The sequence below is a fragment of the Dendropsophus ebraccatus genome, chromosome 1 (assembly GCF_027789765.1).
Source record: "Dendropsophus ebraccatus isolate aDenEbr1 chromosome 1, aDenEbr1.pat, whole genome shotgun sequence".
In the NCBI taxonomy this organism is placed as follows: Eukaryota; Metazoa; Chordata; class Amphibia; order Anura; family Hylidae; genus Dendropsophus; species Dendropsophus ebraccatus.
The window spans coordinates 151,143,716-151,166,634 of NC_091454.1; the positions used below are offsets into that span (position 1 = coordinate 151,143,716).

The 22,919-nt window shown below is 41.3% G+C and overlaps 1 protein-coding gene across 2 annotated transcripts in view; it reads left to right on the forward strand.

The window, feature by feature from the left end:
• LOC138800265 (proprotein convertase subtilisin/kexin type 5-like) overlaps positions 1 to 22,919 on the forward strand; it is a 93,893-nt gene that overhangs the window by 19,695 nt on the left and 51,279 nt on the right. For both annotated transcript variants that reach the window (XM_069981948.1, XM_069981950.1), the window contains exons 7-10: positions 716 to 802; positions 1,991 to 2,189; positions 6,716 to 6,939; positions 15,064 to 15,306. In XM_069981948.1, coding sequence (XP_069838049.1) covers positions 716 to 802; positions 1,991 to 2,189; positions 6,716 to 6,939; positions 15,064 to 15,306 — 753 coding nt within the window. The remainder of the gene's footprint in view (positions 1 to 715; positions 803 to 1,990; positions 2,190 to 6,715; positions 6,940 to 15,063; positions 15,307 to 22,919) is intronic.

Consider the following 22,919-nt stretch of genomic DNA (forward strand, 5'->3'; position numbering starts at 1 on the left):
ATAGGGGAACAGCACAATGACAGGAGAGCGGACAGAGCCTCTGTAACTGTTCTGTATTCTACCTGTGACTGCGTTTGATAACTGCTGTATACTCTTCTATAGTCTGCAGGGTGTAATACTCTGCAACATCTGTGTACACCTGGTAGCTGATATCACTGCTATATTCTATTCTGTAGTCTTGAGGGTGTAATACTCTGCTGCATCTGTGTACACCTGGTATGTAATATCACTGCTGTATTCTATTCTGTAGTCTTGAGGGTGTAATAGTCTGCTGCATCTGTGTACACCTTGTATCTGGTGACTATATGGTCAGTGTATGGCGGTATTATTAATTATATTGGTAGTGTACACTTATTTTTCTTCTGTGATAATTCTGGGTGCACACATGCAAGAAAGTAATGTGACTAAGTAGAGCTAAAAATTCTTCTGTTGGAAATAGTTGGCAAAATGTGTGTGTGTGTGTGTGTGTGGGGGGGGGGGCAACGATATATATGGGGGCTGGTGGGGGTTTTGTGCCCGGGCTGCTTTTCAGCCCCAGTCCGGCTCTGCTGTGCAGTATATATTAACATGGGTCTTCTAAACATCAGAGAATCCCTTGACATATCCTTCACAGTATGAAAAGAGCATTAAACTGTGACAATAAAATGTGTGTAATGTAAGGTGACTGTCGAAAAATATTATAATACTTATTAAGATTATGTGTTTTCTTCTTTAGTGGCAGATGGCAAGTGCTACCCCTGTGACCCGTCCTGTCAGAGTTGCTTTGGCCCACAACCGCAAGATTGCTTCTCCTGCCATTCTGGTACTGTAGAGAAAAACTTTATTATTCTTGCTGCCCCCTGTGTCTCCAAATTTATTAGAGATGTGCGAAGTATTGTTGTGTGCTGTATACAATGCATTCAGAAAATCTTCTACATTTTGTTAAAATTCCCCCCCCCCATCATATGAGACTCATTGCCCTATAATGAGAATGTGAAAATAGAATTTAAGACATTTGTACCAATTTATTAAAAAGTCAAATTTTGCCTGGACATAATTATTCAGACCCTTTGCAATGACACTTAAAATTTACCTCTAGAGCTCAGAGACAGGATTGTGTAGTGCAAAAGATATGGAGAAGGGTAAAAAAAGAAAATTCTTGGAACAGCCGGAACTGTTCTTAGCACTCTCCGACCACCAAACCAAGTAATCGGAGGAGAGGGCCTTAGTAAGAGAGATGACCATGAACCAAATGGCTAAACTCCAAAGATCCAAAGAGGTTTGCTTATGAGAAAGACTTCCAGAAGGTCAACAATCACTGCTGCATTCCACTAAACTGGGATTTATGGCAGAGTGGCCAGATGAAAGCCTCTCCTCAGTAAAAGACTTATGAACGCATACCTGGAGTTAGCAAATAAGCACCTAAAGGACTCTCAGACTGTGAGAAACAAAATCTTTCATCTGATGAAACCAAGATTGACTGGTCAGGGTGAAAAAAAGCTGAATCAACCAAAGCACAGCAATATTTTTTAATAAAACCTAATCCAGAGTGCTCTGGACCATAAATTGGGCCGTAGGTTTACCTTCCAGCAAGAAAATCACCCTATGCACACAGCCAAGATAACACAGGAGTAGCTTAGGGGCAACCCTGTGAATGTCCTTGAATGGTGCTGTTAGAGCCCTTACTTAAAGAGAATCTGTCAGCAGGTTTATGCTGTCCTATGTAATTCTATATAAAATTACATCACATATGAATCATATGATCTGCAATGGAAAAAAGAAAAGAAGGCAAAGAAAAAAAATGCATAAAACATTAAAGGAAACATAGCTTTTCAAGTCCCCAAAAACCCACAAAAATGTGAAGGAGGCCTTAATCCTAAACAACCTGCCTGACCTTTTTGCAAAGTATGTGCACGCAATGAAAGTAACTGTAAATGACATCATTAATCAGAGTCGCCCCATGCAATGTGACCTTGCATGATGAATAACACGCACATCTCATGTTTTCTAGGTTATTATCTGGATGTGGAAAATCAATGTGTGCCAAACTGTCCACAGGGATTCTTTGGTGATCCATTCACTCAAACATGTGAAAAGTGTTCAGTGACCTGTGAAAGTTGTGCAGGTAGCAGTGAAAACTGTCTGAAATGTAATACGCAAGAGCAAAATCTGTTCCTTCATGAAGGACGCTGTCTTTCTCATTGTCCAGAGTAAGTAGATGGGGGGTGAGAAAAGAAATAAGCTGGGGGAGAGTTATCAAGCTGTCCTATAGTAAAAATGTCCATTGTTGACTATAGATTAGCACTGTAGCCTTGCAGCACTGGAGTCCTGGGTTCAAATCCCGCCAAGGGCAACATCTGCAAAGAGTTTGTATGTTCTCTCCGTGTTTGCGTGGGTTTCCCCGGGTACTACGATTTCCTACGATACAGATGTAGGTGAAGTGCTGCAGAATCTGTGTGCGCTATACAAATAAAATACAATAAAAAATAAAATATAGCAACCAATCAATGCTTAGATTAGAAATAATAATCAGTTCTAGTAAAATGAAAGCTGAGCTGTGATTGGTTATGGGTAACAAAGGACATTTATACTTTAAGACTGCTTCAAACAATAAATTTACCTTTAAAGATTTTAGCACTACACAATTGAATGCATATACTTTATATATTGTACAGCATATACAGTTGTGCTGAAAAGTTTACATACCCCAGAGAATTTTTTTCTTGTCCTTTTTTCAGAGAATATGAAGGATAATGCACAAACTTTTTTTCCCCACTTATGGTTAGTGGTTGGGGGAAGCCATTTTTTTGTCAAACTACTGTGTTTTCTCTTTTTTAAGCCATAATGACAAACATCCAAATGACCCTAAAAGTTTACATGACCTGGTGATTTTGGCCTGATAAGATGCACAAAAGGTGACACAAATGGATTTGAAAGGCTAATAAAGGTAACATCCTCATCTGTGACCTGTTTGCTTGTAATCTGTGTGTGCGCATAAAAGATGAGTGAGTTTCTGGGATCCAGACAGACTCTTGTATCTTGCATCCAGCCACTGATGTTTCTGGATTGTGAGTCATGGAGGAAAACAAAAGAATTGTCAACAGATCTACTGGAAGAAGTAGTTGAACTGTATAAAATAAGAAAGGGGTACAAAAAGATATCCAAGGAATTGATAATACCAGTCAGCAGTGTTCAAAGTTTGATGAACAAATGGAAAATCTGGAGCTGTGTACGAACCAAACCATGCTCAGGTAGACCAGCAAACATTTTGTCCACAACTACCTGGAAAATTATTCAGGACGAAAAGAAAAACAGCTGAAATACAAAACTCTCTGAAAACTAGCGGGGTGGCTGTTTCAAGATGCACAATAAGGAGGCATAGCACAGAGAGAAGCCTCAAAACTTGCAACATGACAACGATCCAAAACACGAGGACAAGGTGACCTGTCATTGGCTACAGCAGAACAAAGTGAAGGTTCTGGTGTGGCCATATCAGCCTCCTGACCTCAATATCATTGAGCCACTGTGGGTAAATCTCAAGCACGCACTTCATGCAAGACAGCCCAGGAATTTAAAGGAACTGGAGGCTTTTTGTCAGGAAAAATGGGCAGCTTTACCATCTGAGAAAATAAAGAGCCTCATCCACAACTACCACAAAAGACTTCAAGCTGTCATTGATGTTAGAGGGGGCAATACATAGTAATAAGAACTGGGGTATTCAACTTTTGATTAGGGTTATTTGGGTGTTTTGTTGTCATTATGATTTATAAGGAGAAAACACAGTAGTTTGAGAATAAATGGCTTCACTCGACCACTAACCAGGAGTGGGAAAAAAGTTTTTTTTGTGTTAGCATTCATATTCTCTGAAAAAAGGACAAAAAAAGCCAAAATTTTGCCAAAGCATGTTAACTTTTGAGCATAACTGTATATCTGCTGTATTCCATACAGCCACCTGTTGGACACATTTGACACTGCTGTTTTAGGTAATGATTTTACAATAAGCTCCAAGCATTACTATTCATCTTTTCCTGTTTTTCATTTATAGAACTATTATAGTTTTTTCACTAAACTTTATATTTAAATTACTGTAACAGATAATTCAAGGTTTAAAGGTGTATTCCGGCCAAAATTATTTTTGCATTAATACGCTGCCCCCCGTAGCTTTCCATCTTTCCAATATAAAGTTAGTATGGATTCTGCACAGTTTTGCTGTTATCCAGCTGCATTCACCCCCACGGATTGCATAGAATCATCAGACCTCAGTCCACACCGACACGCTCCCTGCTCCTGGCCCCCACCCTCCGTGTCGGCATCACGTGTCCTCAGTCCCAGCACAGTGAAGTGACTGAGAACACTGATGCGGTGGCTGCTGTTACAGAGGGAGACAGTGATCAGCGCAGCTGTGACTGCATCCCTCTCTAACAGCAGCCGCCCGGTCACCCCCAGCCCAGAGCTCACCCCCTGTGTCCAGAGCCTCAGGGCTGTGTCCAGCACTCATCCGCAGCACACAGCCCCACGGCCCACAACCAACCCCCCCCCCCCCCATCACCCGTGGCATCCCGCAGCTCAGCACCCCCCCCCCCCCCGCGGCAATCTCCGCTCCTCCATTCCCCCGGCGATCGCCCGCGTCTAGCTCCGCCCCCTAGCTCCGCCCCCCGCAATCGCCCGCGGCTAGCTCCGCCCCCCGCAATCGCCCGCGGCTAGCTCCGCCCCCACCCGCAATCGCCCGCGGCTAGCTCCGCCCACCGAAATCGCCCGCGGCTAGCTCCGCCCCCACGCAATCGCCCGCCGTTAGCTCCGCCCCCCGCAATCGCCCGCGGCTAGCTCCGCCCCGCACAATCGCCCGCGGCTAGCTCCGCCCCCCCACAATCGCCCGCGGCTAGTTCCCCCCCCACGCAATTGCCGCCGTCACCGCCAACTTAGCTCTGCTACGCCGTCACCGCCAACTCAGCTCTGCTACGCCGTCACCGCCAACTCAGCTCTGCTACGCCGTCACCGCCAACTCAGCTCTGCTACGCCGTCACCTCCAACTTAGCTCTGCTACGCCGTCACCCCCAACTCAGCTCTGCTACGCCGTCACCGCCAACTCAGCTCTGCTACGCCGTCACCGCCAACTCAGCTCTGCTACGCCGTCACCGCCAACTCAGCTCTGCTACACCATCACCCCCCAACTCAGCTCTGCTACACTGTCATCATCTCCTTTATTGTCTCAGCTCTGCTACTTCACCATCATCAGGCATAAGCATTGCATGATGGGAAATGTAGTTTTCTATCTTGGTTATAGATTGGCTTTTAGAAAAACTTGTAACTTGAGAACGGCAGGAGCTAGAAAGATGGGAGACGTCTCAAAATACTCAGGGGGACTTGGTGAGTAAGACCAGCTAGGTTTGGGAGCATTTCTTTTTTTAGCTCTTGGGGGGAATACCCCTTTAATGGAAATATGGTTCATACAATTATGATATATAATTTATAGTTTTGTTGTCCAGCATGAGACATAGTGGGACAGCAGTTGTAATAAAATAATGAATGTGCCATAAGTTGTATGACATAAATGAGATTAAAGTTAGAGATGAGCGAACCAGGTTCGGGTTCGAGTCGATCCGAACCCGAACATTCGGTATTTGATTAGATGGGGCTGCTAAACTTGGATAAAGCTCTAAGGTTGTCTGGAAAACATGGATACAGCCAATGACTATATCCATGATTTCCACATAGCCTTAGGGCTTTATCCAAGTTCAGCAGCCACTGCTAATCAAATGCCGAAAGTTCGGGTTCGGATCGACTCGAGCATGCTCCAGGTTCGCTCATCTCTAGTTAAAGTGGTTGTCTTACATGATGACCTTTGCCTGTACGACTAGGACATTAGGTTGTCAGAGCATCTCTAAATCAGCAGGTCTTATGTGGTGTTCCCCGTATGAAGTGGTAAATAGTAAAATGGTAAAAAGTAGTCCAAGAAATAAAAAATGGTAAACCGGTAACAGGGTCATTGACATCTGAGGCTCATTGATACGTTTGGACATAGAAGCCTTGTGTATCTGATCCAATCCCTCAGAATAGCTACTGTAGCACACATTTCCGAACAATGTAATGGCTATGAAAGAAAGGTGCCAGAACATAGAGTGTATCAAGCCTTGCTGCATATTGGGCTGTGCAGCCATGGCCAATATTAGGCATGTGTACACCAGAACTGGACCATGAAGCAACCAAAGAAAGGTGGCCTGGTCTGGAAGCACACAGATAGCGTATGACACTATTATAGCACATAGGCTTATTATGGGTCAATAATATAGCACATAACCTCCTTGCACAGAATAATAATACAGCACCACAATAAATTTAGTGGGGGCTACAATTGCAGAATGCTGAATTGGATGCAATATTATGGAGTTATTCATAAAACTGTGCTACATGGAACATCATGTGGTGTCCATAAGGACACCATGTACCTCTGTGCAACCTCCAGCACGCCGTGCTGCCACGTGGATGAGGCCTTATATAAAGGATTTTAAAAAACTGACTTTAGTTGGAAAGCAAGGAAAAGAGTCAGGTAATGTGTGGAAGCATTCAATGCATAAGATAGCCTCTGTTAGATGTTGTTACTGAACTGTTTTACATTCAAGATGCGTACCTGGGAATAAATGCAGTTTACCTTTTTCATGAATATATTTCTCCCTACATTGGTTTTGGTTATATATTGCAGAAGTTTGATCAATGATTTTTTTTTTCTTTTGTACAGAGGTTACTTTGAAAACGTTGAAGGCTCATGTGAACCTTGTGAGGGTTCCTGCTGGACCTGTGAGGGTAGTAAAATGAATTGCTTGTCCTGCGTGGATGGCTTATACCTGGAGAACAATAAGTGCCTTACTAACTGCTCCCTGAGGTATTATCCGGATGAGGAGGGCATCTGCGAGCACTGTCCAGCCCACTGCACTGTCTGTGCAGATGAAAGAACCTGTATCGGTATAACCTTATCACAGTATTTATCCATTGCATATGTACATTGTATACATATCTATATGTGTGTACAGTATTAGCTGCAATGGTTTCATTGCAGTTCTCTATACTGAAATCTGTGAGAAAGCTTTGTATTTTTCTCCTACTTTAACATTTGAGCATGCATTTCACTGTATCCGTTTCAGCACATTTAATTTTAATGTACAGAAAAAGATGGGCAACTACGTCTTTGTGTACATTCAAATTTTATTTTAAAAAAACAGATCTGTTTTGATCCTTTTTTTTTATGTAAGTTAATTTTTACCTTCAGTTTTTGTATTCATTTTTTTTCACCTTTAAATATATATGTTAAATGGACACAGAAATGCAGTGGGAACCTAGCCTTTTTTGATTTTGAGAATATATTTAACAGTTCTCTATACAAAAGTCTAGGTCCACATTTCTACAGACTAAGCAGAATAGTAGAGACTAACAGGTGAACTGTTCTAGTAGTACAAGATTTAACATTTTACAACATATATAGACATATATTACATAAATCAACACTAGGGATGGTCCGAACCTGCTGAGGTTCGAGTTCGTATGAACCCGAACGCTCGGCATCAGATTCCCTCTGTCTGCGCGCTCCGTGGAGCGGGCGGATACAGCGGGAGGAACGCCTGGAAAACTGGGATACAGCCTATGGCTATGGCTGTATCCCAGTTTTCCAGGCGGTCCTCCCGCTGGATCCGCCTGCTGAACAGAGTGGGCAGACAGCGGGAATCATTACCGAGGGTTCGGGTTCCTACGATTCGGACCATCCCTAATCAACACCGAAACTGGAAATTGCCCAAACCAGGTGAAATTCTGGAAAAAGGCGAAATAGTTACCGGAAATTAACCATTTAAATAGGGTTGCTTTAACGTACTATAACTAGCGGAAAACAGCGACATCACACAACTACATGGCATATAATAATTATTATTACCACCATTGTTGTGGTGGCCTCAAAATTCCGATCTAATTTTGTTCATACCTATTCTTCTGTGACAAACCTCTGGAAACCTAGGCATCACCTTACATTTTGAATTATTTCTGTTCTGTGGCATCATACTGTATTTTTATTATACCTTTATCTGCAATCTATTCTCTTTGTGATATTATATCAGGGCATGTATGTTCCCTGTACTGTAGCATCACAAGGCTGTAAGATATGATTTCACAGAGTGTGATGTCATGCATGAACTGTGACACCACTTTGCTCATTATTCAAGTGGTTTGTGCACAAATGTGTGACTTTTAGCAAACGTATGCCGGGCATGAGATTGATAAATCACCTCAAATATTTTCATGGGACAACCACTTTAAGTATATAACTTAAAATTTAGAGTTACAGTATATACCCATACACCTTTTCTACATCCATCTTTTCCCTTTCTTGGTGAAACCTGATAGACGTGTCATTTTATGTTTTGTAATAACTATTAGAGATGAGCGAACCTCGAGAATGCTCGAGTTCATCTGAACCCAAACTTTCGGCATTTGATTAGCGGTGGCTGCTGAAGTTGGATAAAGCCCTAAGGCTATGTGGAAAACATGGATATAGTCATTGGCTGTATCCATGTTTTCCAGACAACCTTAGAGCTTTATCCAAGTTCAGCAGCCCCCGCTAATCAAATGCCGATCGTTCGAGTTCGGATGGACTCGAACCCGAACCAGGTTCACTCATCTCTACTAACTATGTAACTACAATACCTGTACATTAGGCAAACTGAAACAATAATACTATGCTTTAGGGCTACATAGTCACTTGTTAGGCCACTGCTAGGCACACCTACATACAGAGTATATTAAAAGTCTCAGGACACCTTTTTATTTCAGAAATAATAGGGAACATTCCATATTTAAATACCCCAGCTAGTGATGGGTGAGGGGGCTATGCCTGGTACATGGCTGCCATCTTGAAAGCCTCCATATTGGATCAAGGGCATGTTTTCCCAATAGGAAGGTGGCCATGTGGCATATCAGAGAAGACCAGAATTGTCTCAAAAATAGCGTGCCACAATCAGATTTTCAAAATCAAAAGTTTTTAACACAGAAAGTTGCATTGTGTTCAGCACCATGGACAACACATTGAACGTGTCAAACGGCTGTCTATCACAGGAAACATTCCCGAGTATTGTTGCAACTTTCTGTGACTTAATAAATTTCCCCTCATGTGTTATGTCTGGTAATGGTGTCTGGTAATGCTTAAAGTATGTTAGGATCTATTTGATCATATCTATAGGCACCTAACATATGCTGAATGGGACTATGGGATTATGCATTTGCTTTATGCTTTTTTTTTAATTTTTATTTTAACATAGGAAGTGTAGGCTACTATGCTATGGTGAGGTATACTTGCCTTTTTTTTTTTTTTTTTTTTTTAGCAAGGAGGTCATGACTGATACAACACAGTGGGGAAAATAAGTATTTGATTTGCTGCTGATTTTGCAAGATTCCCCACCTACAAAGAAGGGAGAGGTGAAGAATTATTGTAGGTTCACTTCAACTGTGAGAGACAGAATCCATAAAGAATCCAGAAAATCACAGTTTGATTTCTAAATATTTAGAATTTTATTGCATGAAATATTTCATATGAAAATAACAAAATGTAATATTTGGTACAGAAACCTTTGCTTGCAATTACAGAGGTAAGACATTTCCTGTGTAGTTCTTCACCAACTTTGCACTCACTGCAGCAGGGATTTCATCCTACTCCTCTATACAGATCTTCTCTTTCAAGTTTCTGGCAACATTGAGTTTGAGCTCCCTCTAAAGATTTTATATTGGGTCTAGGTTAGAAAACTGGCCACTCCAGGATCTTGAAATTCTTCTTATGGAGCCACTCCTTAGTTGCCTTAGCTGTTTGTTTTGGGTCATTGTCATGCTGGAAGACCCAGCAACAATCCATTTTCAATGCTCTTTTTGAGGGAGGGAGGTTGACAAAATTACGCAATACATCGCCCCATCCATCCTCCCTTCAATATGGTGTAGTTGTTCTGACCCCTTTGCAGAAAAGCACCCTCAAAGTATTATGTTTCCACCCCAATGCTTCATGGTTAGGACTGTGTTCTTGTGGTTGTATTGTTCCTTCTCCCTCCAAACATGAGTTGATACAAAAAAGTTCTATTTTGGTCTCATCTGACCATATGACCTTCCCCCATGCCACCCCTGGATCATTGCTGAACTTCAAACGGGCCTGCTCATGTGCTGGCGTGATAGGGGTGACTTAGCATGCCCTACAGCATTTTAATCCATGATGGTCTAGTGTTACTAACTATAATCTTTGAGACTGTGGTCCCAGCTCTCCTTAGGTCATTGACCAGGTCCTCTTGTGTAGTTCTGGGCTGATTCCTGACCTTTTTCAGAATCACCCTTACCACCTGAGGCAAGATCATGCATGGAGCCCCGGACTGAAGAAGATTAACAGTCATCTTGTATTTCTTCAATTTTCTAGTAATTGCACCAACAGTTATTGGCTCCTCACCAAGCTGTTTTCCTGTAGCCTATCCCAGCCTTGTGCACATCTATTTTGTAACTGCTGTTCTTAGCTCTTTGGTCTGTGTGTGTGTGGATAGTTTTTATTTTTTATAATACTTTAAGTTTTCAATTTTTTTTTTCTAGCGGGTGTTTTTTGTTCCATACAGGTAACAAGATAAAACATCTGCAATTAAGTAATGAGTGCTGAGTAGGATAAATAGGTTTGTCAGAGCCAGAATTCTTGCCGGTTGGTGGGTGATTACAATAAAGTGCAAATAATTTTTTTTTTTATAAAATGGGATTTTCTGGATTTTTATTTATTTATTTATTTATTTATTTTTTTTAATAGATTTTGTCTCTCACAGTTGAAATTAACCTAAAAAAATACAGACTTCTCTATTCTTTGTAGGTGGGAAAACTTGCAAAATCGGCAGTATATAAAATACTTATTTTCCCCACTGTAGTGTGTGCCTTATTCTGCAACATACAGTAAAAACATCAGCTAATTTTGAGAACTTATCTCTAACCATCATGATTTCTGTTCATTGCATGTGTGACCACAGTGTTGTTGCTACAAAGTTGCATATGTAGCTTTGATGCAAAATCCCTATTGCATTAAAGTGACTCTGTACCCACGATCTGTCCCCCCCAAACCACTTGTACCTTCGGATAGCTGCTTTTAATCCAAGATCTGTCCTGGGGTCCGTTCGGCAGGTGATGCAGTTATTGTTTTAAAAACAACTTTTAATCCTGCAGAGCTGTGTCTAACGGCCGGGGCTTACATTAGTATATGCATTAGGCTGGCACCACCTCTCTGTCCTTCCTCCCCACCCTCCTCATGATTAGGAATGCTCCAGGCAGATTGCTTCCTATTCCCCTTCTGTGTGCATAATGAACATGGGCTGGATCGTTAAGATACCTGTGCAAAGCTCAAACAGCAGGTAATGTTCCTGGATCATTCCTAATGATGAGGAGGGTGGGGAGGAAGGACGGAGAGGTTGTGCCAGCCTAGTGCATATACAAATGTAAGCCCCGGCCGTTAGACACAGCGCTGTAGGATTAAAAGTTGTTTTTAGGACAATAACTGCATCACCTGCCGAACGGACCCCAGGACAGATCTTGGATTAAAAGCAGCTATCTAAAGGTACAAGCGGTTTTGGGGGGGGGGGGGTTCAGATTGTGGGTACAGAGTCGCTTTAAAGGGGTTATCCAGCGCTACAAAAGACATGGCCACTTTTCCCTCTACTGTTGTCTCCAGTTCAGGTGCGGTTTGCAATTAAGCTCCATTTACTTCAATGGAACTAAGTTTCAAAACCCCACCCAACCTGGAGATAACAGTAGGGGGAAAGTGGCCATGTTTTTGTAGCGCTGGATAACCCCTTTAAAAATTAAAGGGGTTGGCCACTTTATAGTAAAATAGTTCAGTGTACAGTATTAGTATGTGTACTCACTATATACACCCACAGCAACTGCCTGTGTACCTCATAGAGCTAAAAATCCGACTCCTCTCCTCAGGGCTGTGCTGCCCTGCTCTGTGGTGTTTCTGTCCATAAGATGGCTGACACGGAGGAGCATGTGACCATTCCCCGCCCCCAAATGTCCACCATTGAGCCTGTGTATGCCTATGGAGGACACTGAGGGCAGGACATGTTCACATGCTCCTCCATGTCAGCCATCTCATGGACAGAAACACCACAGAGCAGGACAATCCATCCTCAAGGAGGGGAGTCTGATTTTAGCTCAATGAGGCACACAGGCAGCTGCTGTTAGTATATACAGTGAGTACCGTTACTAACACTGTACACTGAACTATCTTACTATAAAGTGGCCAACCCCTTTAAAGGCGTTATTCAGTGAAAATATTTTTCTTTCAAATCAGCTGGTAAGGTTATATAGATTTGTAATTTACTTCTATTTAAAAATCTTAAGTCTTCCAGTGCTTATCAGCTGCTGTATGCCCTGCAGGAAGTAGTGTTTTGTTTTTTGTCCAACACAGTGCTCTCTGCTGCCATCTGCTGTCCAGAGCAGTATAGGTTTTCTGCTGCTGCTCTGAACAGTTCCTGTCTCGGACAGAGATGTCAGCAGAGAGCACTGTGTTAGACTGAAAAGAAAACACATTTCCTTTAGGACATACAGCAGCTAAAGGAAAGACTGAAAGTACTGAAAGACTTGAGATTTTTAAATAGAAATAATTTACAAATCTATATAACTTTCTAAAACCAGTTAAAAGAAAAAGATTTTCGCTGGATAACCCCTTTAAGAATTGATTGCAGTGTGAACGTATGTGGAGCAGTTAGCTGTGTTCCTTCTTCCATCAAGTATTTCCAGTGTTAACTAATATAAATTGTGGTGTCTCATGGTGCGTTTACACGAAACGATTATCGTACAAATTTGCGCGATAACGATCGAATTCGAACGATAATTGTACGTGTAAACGCAGCGAACGATCATACGACGAATGATACATCGCGCATTTTGATCTTTCAACATGTTATCAAATCGTCGTTCGTAAAAAATTCGCAAATCGTTCCGTTTGAACAGTCGCTCGCCGATTTAACCAATGTGTGAGATAGGCTTAAGCGTTCGCAAAACGATCGCACAACTAATTTTCCGTACGATATAGCGTACCGTCTAAACGCTGCTCGTTATGAAAAAAAAAAACGTTACTCCGAAATCGTTAATCGTACGATCGGGCCAATTATCGTTACGTGTAAACGCAGCATCACAATTAATGAACAACATTCTCAGAGGCGTAGGTTCCAGAAAATGTGTTTTTAATTTGTCTAATTATTGAAGTGAGAAGTAGCTCTGTGGTGTATATCAGTCTGTTTCCAACATTAATGCTATGCTTGAAGTAATCTAAATACATTTCTACAGTTTTTAAAAGGTTTATTCTGGTATCAGAAAATTGTATTTAAATAAAACTATCCCCTCAAGACTTGTACCTTCCTAATAAAATGTTCATCAACTCAGGTACCCAGCAGGCAATAGGAACTTGCTACTTTAAAAAGTAACTGTGTACAGCTATGTTTACACATAATATTTCCGTCAGTCTTTTTGGTCTGTATTTTTTCACCGAAAATCAGGGGTGGAACTGACAAGGCAAAATTATTTGGTTAAAAAAAGACTGACCAAAAGACTGACGGAAATGACAAGTGTGAACATAGCCTATAAGATCATGAGTAAGAGATTAGGTTCCTTTATCTCTATGTCTCTCACTTAAGGGTGCGTTCACACCTACAGGATCCGTAGCAGATCTGCAGCAGATTTGATGGTGCAGATTTGATGCTGCGTTCAGTTATTTAAATGACACCTGCTGCGGATCAGCAGAAAATCAGATGCGGATCCGGTAAGTGTGAACGTACCCTAACCCAGGTGAATTTGTAGGGTACAGGGGTAAACGATTTTCTGGAGTAATAAATAAGGAGATCTATGGCTACCATTCCACTGTTATCAAATTGGCAACTAGAAATTAAGGAGCCAATGAACTGTTCTTCTAGAAGACTTTCTGTTGTTGGTGTTTGTCCCCATCACAAAAGTTTTCAACTTGCCTTAGAGTCAGATAGATACTAAAACATATTTTCTTCGAATCGTTTTCTATTTTTCTGTTTTTTAATTTATTGTTCCATATAATATGGCTACTACATTGCCTGAGCAATGAGTCGGTTCTGAATTACAGCTTAAACGTTCTGAATCCTTGTGGTGCGTTTACACAGAGAGATTTATCTGACCAATTTTGGAAGCCAAAGCCAGGAATGGATTTGAAAAGAGGAGAAATCTCAATTTTTCCTTCATGGCCTGTTCTCTTTTTATAGTCTGTCCCTGGTTTTGGCTTCAAAAATCTGTCAGATAAATCTGTCTGTGTAAATGCAGTATTACTCTATTTTATTCTGAATAAATGCTCTCAGAATATCTTTGCAGATACATGGTGAGGTCAATATCAATTTAAGTCCGTATCAATGTCTAAGGGCCCTTTTACACAGAAAGATTATCTGACAGATTATCTGCTAAAGATTTGAAGCCAAAACCAGGAACAGACTATAAACAGAGATCAGGTCATACATGAAAGCCTGAGATTTCTCCTCTTTTCAAATCCATTCCTGGCTTTGGCTTCAAATCTTTGGCAGATAATCTGTCAGATAATCTTTCTGTGTAAAAGGGCCCTAAGTATCAGTTCTAAAATGTGTTGGTCATATTCAGTCAATGGCATTTTAATGCGTAATGTGCTCCTGGGCCCCACCTATAATATGACATTTATTAGACTCGTGTCATCTTGTGTGGCAGAGGGCTTATGGTCCTCCTAATTTTCCAGGCCATGGGTGCAACCTCTTCACCTGAAACTTATGACCTTGATGGTATTTTCTATCAAACCCTCCCAAATATTATTTGATGGAATGGTAGAATATTATATTTTATATGTTTTCCTGGCCTATGAAGAACTTGTTAAATTTTCTGTACAAGCGCTGCGGAATCTGTTGCAAGCGCTGCGCAGTCTGTTTGCAAATAAATAGTATTAATATTATTAAAACATTTTTTGACAGCAGAAAATGTGCAAAAAGAGGCAGAAATAATTTACAACAAACTATGTTTACCCTGTACTAAATGTTTTCTCATTTTCTCTTTTAAAAGAATGCAGTTACTTGTATCTTCTCTTCAATGGCACCTGCAAGGCAACCTGCCCGGATGGTTACTACGAGGATCTTGATGCTGGAAGATGCATTTCCTGTCACATGAGCTGTGAGACATGCTCAGGGACATCAGACGATGACTGCGAGACCTGTCCTTCTGCTAACCCAAAGTTATATAGAGGAAGTTGTCTGACTAGCTGTCCTCCTGGAACCTTTTATAATGATGCGCTCAGTGAGTGCCAAGGTATGGCATCATTTAGATGGTTAGAAAATATGTATTGTAGTATATATAGATTAGAGGAATGAAAGCAATTTATGGAAGAATATTGGTATTTATTTCCATAGCTGAGGACCTGACTTAGGTCTGCTTTTAGTTATATATCACATAATAAATTAGTGTAACTTGATTGTATCAATCTTACCTGCCAAATCAAATGATGATGGATGAGTGAAAAGCTATGCCTTTGGTAAGTCATTTATAAAATACTGTATATAACACCCAATCACAGTGGCCCAGTGTGCTGTGTGGTGGTGATATACAGCAGGTGGGCTAGGTATTTTTCTGATTCACTTGGACACTTGTCATGATGGCCAGGAGTGGTAGTACCCACCCAGTGACACAAATATAGGACAGATTCCAACACTTAACCAAGGTGACTTTTACTTAGGAAACTTCAGTGCAATACAAGGTAATACAGCAGTGAACTTTGCAAGTGACGAGGTAAAGAGTAGTAAAGAAGGTAGAGGTAGCTTAGTGCAGGTGTACGGACCATCTTGGGGGTCTTGTCCAATGTAGAGATCCTTCATAAAAAGACATTTTCTTCTATATTACAATGGGATTGTATTATAGAAGAAAATGTCTTTTTATGAAGGATCTCTATCTCAAGTTGTGTCTTAGTCCCTTCACACCACTACTGACAAAAGAAATCCCACTAACTAACTACCCTTTTATAGGGTTGACTGGGGCTAACTCCTATTGGTGGGGCTGTGTAAGGAAGGAGAAGTGTAAGTGGCTTGAGTGGTGTGAAGCACCTGCACCTGTGATTGAATAGAACACTAAAGAAACAGTACAACAGTTAACCCTCATGCCATTTGTGCGATACCTGACAGGGGTACTTTACCCAGGCTGAATAAAACTTTGTGGACCACCCGTACCGGGACACTACACAATGTGTATGGAAATGCTAAGTTACTTTACTGGTTTGAATTGGGGCCTAACTTGGGAGTAAAAATTAAGTATCCTTGAGGAGCATCCTGCTCCAGGAGGTGGAAGCTGATCTTCTGCTGCTAAAGGATATCAGGTCACATCCACATTTGGCACGGTAAAGGTAGTGCACAACACCATCAATACAGGTAGGGGTTGAGGCTTCTGCATTGGGCCTGTAGCCTGGTAGTAATAGCAGTAGACACAGAACAGTCCAGTGTTTCTGACAGTAAGGTAAAACCAGTGCTTTGTAGAAGTAGGTGCTTTGTAGAAGTAAGTGCTTTGCAAAAAGAAGGAAGAGGAGAGGAGTTGCCAGAGGAGCCCTGCCCAATGTAGTATTTGTGCTCTGCTAGAACAACTTGACCGCAGAGAATATGGAGATTGATTGTGAGAATAAGGGCCTTGTGTTAGCTCCTTCAGCTGGTGATCTTATAGACGTACCTCCTGTTTCTTGCAGTGTTTATAGAGAAAAGACTTGTCCCTCAGCAAAGCTCTGGTGTCCTGGCATGGGCAAGGGTGGTCCTAGGTGGCTTCTCTCCCCTGTGGTGAACTTAGCACTGCACACTGAACTTAGTTGCTTGCCTAAGAGAAAGTCTTTTGCTGCATTTTTGGTCCCTGTCAGGGTTCCTGGCAAAGCCAAGCCCCGGTTTGACTTCTGCAGGAACTTGGTCTGTTTGTGTCCTCTCACTCTGAAAACTAAGAACTGACTCACTACCTCCACCAAGTTAATTTCTCCTACAAGGTCTATCTCTTGTGACTGGTGGGCGAGAGAGAAGAAGGATATGATAAGATAAAAAAAAGAAGAGCACCTGTGACTGGTCAGCATAAAACACATGATGTAAAACAGTTAACCCTTTATACTCTACAGCTCATAAAAGACATAAAAACAGTAGTGACACCTAGTGGGGAAAATAAGGTACTTTATCTCCCACTGGTTTACCTGAGAGAAAACTTTACACAGGTGACAAGGAACAGCACCCTCTGCTGGGACACCACATAGGTGCAAGGTGCGGCATAATTGATGACAGAGTCCTGACTTAAACAGTGCTTTAACTTTGCTTGGCATAATGACTTTAGTGCAACACATGATATAGGATAGAAAAAATACAGTTTACAAGTGCTAGTGCAAAAATACTTGATAAAACTTGGATAAGAACTTTGAGGTAGACTTGAGCAGAAGAAGAGAGTGAAGACATGTGTTCAAGGGTAGGATAGGGGCCAGTTAGGGACCCTTTTTAAATTAGTAACAGTCCTTTGCCGGAATGTGTAAAGAAATACAGTATTTTGAAGAACCTCTTGTACTTATGTTTAGATATAACTCTGATATCTGACTGCCTTCTGCCTGCACAATATTAGAGACCGCCTTGTGAGGTAGTACGAGTCCTAGTCCTTTGTCTCTAGGTTAAGTTCCCACTGAAGACTATCCCCGAGTGGGCGAGCGTGTGTCAGTAAAGTACATCAGTACTGTCTGTCTCAGCATACAGAAAGAGGTGTAGTCCCTGTCAAGGGCTCTGGCCAGAGCCAGGCCCGCTTAGTTACTGCAGAAGGAACTATGGGCTTGGTCTGTTTCCTATACACTTTCCAAACTAGACTGAACTGAATTCCCCTCCTGACAGGAAACCCCTACCGTATATAGGATGGTGTGACAGGAAATAAAGGTGAGAGAGTGTAAAGAGGTGTATAAAGTGTATATACAGTTAGGCTAACACACAAAACATAGTTAGCAAAACATTCCTGGGTGGTATAAAACTTAGGGAACCACCTGTGATGGGACACTACACTATGCCATTGCATAGCATTGATCATCGTTATCTGTGATCTTCTCATAAAGTCTGCACATAGGTATTTTACCTTCAGGTCAGGGAAAATGATTGGTACTCCCATAGCTCCTGTCACTGACAGTTAAAGATCGCGATTGGTGACATTTAAGGGGTAAATGACAGGCGGCAGCATGATCGCTACTGTCTGTCATTGACGGTGAGGACCTGGATGCTGAAAGCAGTTGGTCCTCACCCTCTATGAAGCAAACTTGAATGGAACCAATCAACCTAATTGGGCTGCTTTGGTTCCCTGCATTACTGTATACAGCTGCTGTGCAGCTCTCTATATGTTTTGGCCGCAGCTGCAGCAACAGCTATATATGGGAGAAAATGAAGTTTTATTCCCCAAGTGCGCGGCAGGCAGAGGCAGGCAGTCATCTGGGCGGCTCCCTGCCCATGTAAAGTCACTGCTCTCTACCTATCAGCAAGATCGGAGCGGATGATTGACAGGTAGAGAGGCTGGTAACGGGCTGCTATAATGTACCGGTACATTTATAGGTCCTTAAGTTGTTACAGAAGAAGTAGTGAGCTTGAGTTCAGGTATAAATTGTTCCCACCTGACTGTTGCCACCAATGGCTTTTCTAGGGAGGTGGTTGGCAGCCGATATTAAGAAAACAAGGCTTGGCAGACAAAAGTCCCATCTGAACCAGAGTACAGTAAAGTAGGTGCAGAGATACAGGTTTTACCTATAGTCAATGGCACAGTTAAATAAAGTTTAGGAGATTATTCTTTGTCACCTAGAGGCATAGTCCCTAGATTCAGGTTTTCAGTCTTAAGCGAGCAATTGCGCAGAAAGTGTTCCTTGCCGCCATGGTATTTTTAATATGTTGACACTGACCTTTCTGGTCAGAGATTTTGAGGTGTTCAACTTGCATGGGCTCTTCAGGTGAAAAGGCATTTACAACAAGTCTGAGAGCACTTCAAATAGCTGTGTGCATTACAGGCATGGCTGTGCTATCCCTTGTGTCTGTTAGATCGTCCGGTTGGCCCATAAAAGATAGCGGTGGTCTGCTGCACCATCTGCAGCAGAACGTCGCCATCGTTGTTGTTTTGATAGGTCATGTTTTAAGACAACGATGCGCCGTAATTGTGCATGTTGGCTGATCATTGCCCTTTAACATGACCTAAATGATTGTCATTCGGAACGGCCAGTAGTCGGCCAGTAATCATTTGGTGTAATAGGGCCCTAACTTAATAGAGCTATTGTGGATCAGGTGCACAGCAACAGCAAAGAGGGAGACATATATTTTCAAAGAGGGGGGGCATAATTGGGGAGGGGACTATAAAAATGCTAAAATCATCTATATTTTCTATTTAAAATCTAATAAGAACAGTTAAATGTTAATCTTTCCCGCTTTTGAAACTTTTAGACATCACATGTAGCCCAAAGCTGGTAACATCTCAATGCTTGAGCAGAAATGACTAGACAACAGAATACCAGTGTCCATTCCAACTGTGATGAAGAATAACCAGTTACAGCAAATAAAGCATTCTTTGATGGTGAAAATCTCATATTAATGGTCCATGACTGATTTTAGTTATTCATTTGCTGCTATTGCAAACGTACATGGCAACACATTCTGCTAGTTGTTAAAGGTTTGGTTGCCTTGGCACAGAATATGTCACTGGGTGGAGAGGAATGCTATTTACAATGGAACAGAAGCCTTGCTGGAGAAAAGTCGCCTAAGCTGGCACCAGCCACATAAATAAGATTAACAAAATGCAGACAAGAGTGTCATATGAATGACTCAGCTGACACAAATCAAAAGGCTCAAGTTCACACAGAACCTTGTTTTCCTTGGAAAACTCTCCTTCATAATCTCTGTCAGAGTCCTTGTGTCTATTTGAGTCACACTGATCCACAACATTAGAGCTCTGGTACTAATTTATACAGTTTACAGAACTTTTAAGGACATTGATAATTTGTGATAAAGTAAACTTCTCCTTCAAGACAATTTAAGCCTTGTATCAGAGAGCAGCAATATAAGAAATTCCTTGTTATATGTTAAGCAAATCACATAGATTATGGATAGGAATAGGTAACATGGCTAGGTAGCCATGGCATATCCATCTTCGTATCACTGCCCTTTTGGTACTCTTTGTAACCAGAGATGCTTTTTATGACTACTTCTATTCTCTTAGAAAAGTCTGAAAAAAAACAATTGGCTGATGATCATCATAGTATCCTGACTGCTCGCTCTGTTCACATAATACAAGTGTCCCTACAATTTTGGGTTTATCGAACCTATTGAAATCCATTCATAGATTCACATGTCTTGTGATGGGAGAAGTAAAAAGATGTTGTGGGAACATAACCATACACTGAAGACAGCATATCAATGAGAATCAAGATGGCAAGCAAGTGCTTCTATCAAAAACACAATGGATTCTATAGAAAGCAGAAATGAATAGTGTTAAAATGATACATGTCCAGAGTCAGAGCCTGATAGGAGATGACTGCCATGCAGGTGACGATCTTAATAAATTACACTTTATACTCTACTTACGCTATAGCCGTAAAGCACATTCCTGGGGGAGCATTTAAGAAGCAGCAATCTGTGCTATAAAGGAAACGCTTAGTTAATCCAAGGGACGTTTTAATTGTGATGCTGACAATTAGTGAAACATATGTAAGAAAATAACACAGTGGTTACTATTCCCTTGCTGCTGGAAGCCTATGTAGGTGGTACTATTAGAGAATTATAAGGGAGTTCATTAATTCACCATCTGTAATGAGATGTGTGCATTTGTGCCATTGCTTTCATTACATTCTTTTGGTGAAATATCTCATATGCTAGACGCATAGGAGGATATTTTTAAATGAAGAGTCTAGACTGAAGCGACCAGACGTCCATTTTAAAAAGGGACACTGTGACAAATGTATAGTATTGTGCCAGTGGAGTGTAGAAGTGTGTGACTCATGAATGCATTTCATCAGAATGCAAGCCCGCTCGCTAGTATATGTGATGCTAATACCACTGCAATGTTCCAGCTAGGGCCCATTTATAAAAATATGATTTCATCTAATGGCCATACACTAAATAAGTATAATGCAGGCCACAACAGGTGCCTCTTATTGCAACCATTTATAGTTAGACATCATCAGGTTATTTGCTTCCTGCTGTTATGGCCCCAGAAATGTCATTCTTTTTTTAAACAATTCATGTGCTCAAGTCACCTTAAGAAAGTTGTAAAGCTAAAACTCAAGGATTAAAATCATGCTTTTATATATAACTATATTTCTAAACCTAAAGAAAAACGATCATGTCACCAGCATTCTGTTAACCACCCCTAGTATGTTTTAGTAACATACATGATGGTGCTACAGAGTTCTAAAAAAAAAGTTTCAGAGTTTTTATTCAATAGAGAATATAAGTGTTTCCTAAAGAAGAGAACACAGTTTAACTGATGGGTTGCTTTATGGTTTGGTACCCCCTTTCCTGTAGAGCACCTGGGCAGTTATGTTTGAGGATTGAGGGAAAGCTGAATGGAGCAAAGTACATGTGTATTCTTAATGAAAATCTGATCCAGAATGCTCTGGACTTCAGATTGGGCCACAAGACAGTGCCACAAGAATGTCCTTGAGTGGCACAGTCAGAGCCTTGACTTGAACCCAATCTAACATCCTTGGAGAGACCTGAGTATTGCTATTGATAGACAGTCCTAATCCAACCTGAAAGAGACTTAGAGGATATGCAGAGAAGAATGAAAAAAATCCCCAAACCTTGTGACGTAATAGCTGAAGGCTGTATGCAATGCAATATGAGTTTTTGCTTTTCAGTAAGTTAGCAAACATTTCTAATACAGTGGTGCCTTGGATTACAAGCATAATTCGTTCTGGGACCGTGCTTGTAATCCAAATCCACTCTTAAACCAAAGCAAATTTTCCCAGAAGAAATCATTGGAATGCAGGCAATTGGTTCACCACTCTAAAAATAATATTTTTTATTCTGAATAACATGAAGAACAAATAAAACAAACAATGAGAAACAGGTGAAAATGTTATATTATAAGTTAATGTACAGTATAGCAATCAGTATGTGGAATATAATTTATAGTAAGTACTTATAGTAAGTGAAAAAAACAGCCACAGTTTGTAAATACAGGACGGAGCTGCAGATAATGCAGTAGTGTAGTATAACAGGCTAGAATAGAGAAACAGGACTGCTGTAAGAGGTCTGTGTGGTCACATGGCAGCAATGGGTAAGGGAGGCGTTTCAGCATAGACCAATCAGGAAGTGAGAATCACAGAGCTTTGCAGTAGAACAGTGACAGAAACTTTTCTATACAGCAGTGTGAGTGGCTGGGTGTAAGTGCAGGCACATTATAGCCAGAATGGAGAGGATGGGAAACACAAGGGCTGACAGAGACTGCAGGGAGCATGAAGGAATGTGTAGAAGTGGATCTGCTATTATTTGTAGGGTGATGGAGACTTCCTGGGTCATAGTACAGTGCTGTAGACCCCGCTATGCAGACCATACCCCTCTCCCACTCCCCATCCCACCCAGTACAGGGAGCTCTTAAACCAAAGCAATGCTCTTTATCCAAGTTACAATTTTGAAAAACTGTGAGCTCTTCTTTCAAAACGCTCTCAATCCAAGTTACTCTTAAACCAAGATAGTAGATAACTAGCTGATTGGTAAAGGCCCCATTACACCAAACAATTATCCGCCATACTTGGCCAATTATAAACCATTTCGGATGACAATTGTTTGGTGTAAGCTGGGAATGATCATTATCGTGGTGTTCCATTAATCACAAGAATGTAAGGAAATTTTTCCCTGAGTGAATAGAATAGCATTGTGTGTTTTTTGACCTGACATGTTGGCGCA